This window comes from Penaeus monodon, chromosome 22 (genome assembly GCF_015228065.2).
Source record: "Penaeus monodon isolate SGIC_2016 chromosome 22, NSTDA_Pmon_1, whole genome shotgun sequence".
NCBI lineage: Eukaryota > Metazoa > Arthropoda > Malacostraca > Decapoda > Penaeidae > Penaeus > Penaeus monodon.
The window spans coordinates 41,854,173-41,854,375 of record NC_051407.1 but is presented as its reverse complement, the minus strand read 5'-3'; the positions used below and the strand labels follow the sequence as shown (position 1 = coordinate 41,854,375).

Genomic DNA, 203 nt, shown 5'->3' with positions numbered 1-203 from the left:
TCACCCTTAACATGCTTTTAAATTGACTTTCAGGATGTAACCTGGCAGAGTTTTACAAGACAAAACCAAATGACGAAGTCTTTGGTATATCGACTAGGTATCACAAGGCAATTAGAAGGTCATAGAGGCTGTGTTAATTGCATTGAATTTAATACAGAAGGAAGGTAAGTTCTACATCTACAAGTGTTAACCCAGTGCTGCCA

The 203-nt window shown here is 37.9% G+C and overlaps 1 protein-coding gene across 1 annotated transcript in view; it reads left to right on the top strand.

The window, feature by feature from the left end:
- Positions 1 to 203, top strand: part of LOC119587146 (WD and tetratricopeptide repeats protein 1-like) — a gene marked incomplete in the record, with an annotated part of 14,604 nt that overhangs the window by 2,211 nt on the left and 12,190 nt on the right. The window contains 1 exon segment of the mRNA XM_037935902.1: positions 34 to 164. Coding sequence (XP_037791830.1) covers positions 34 to 164 — 131 coding nt within the window.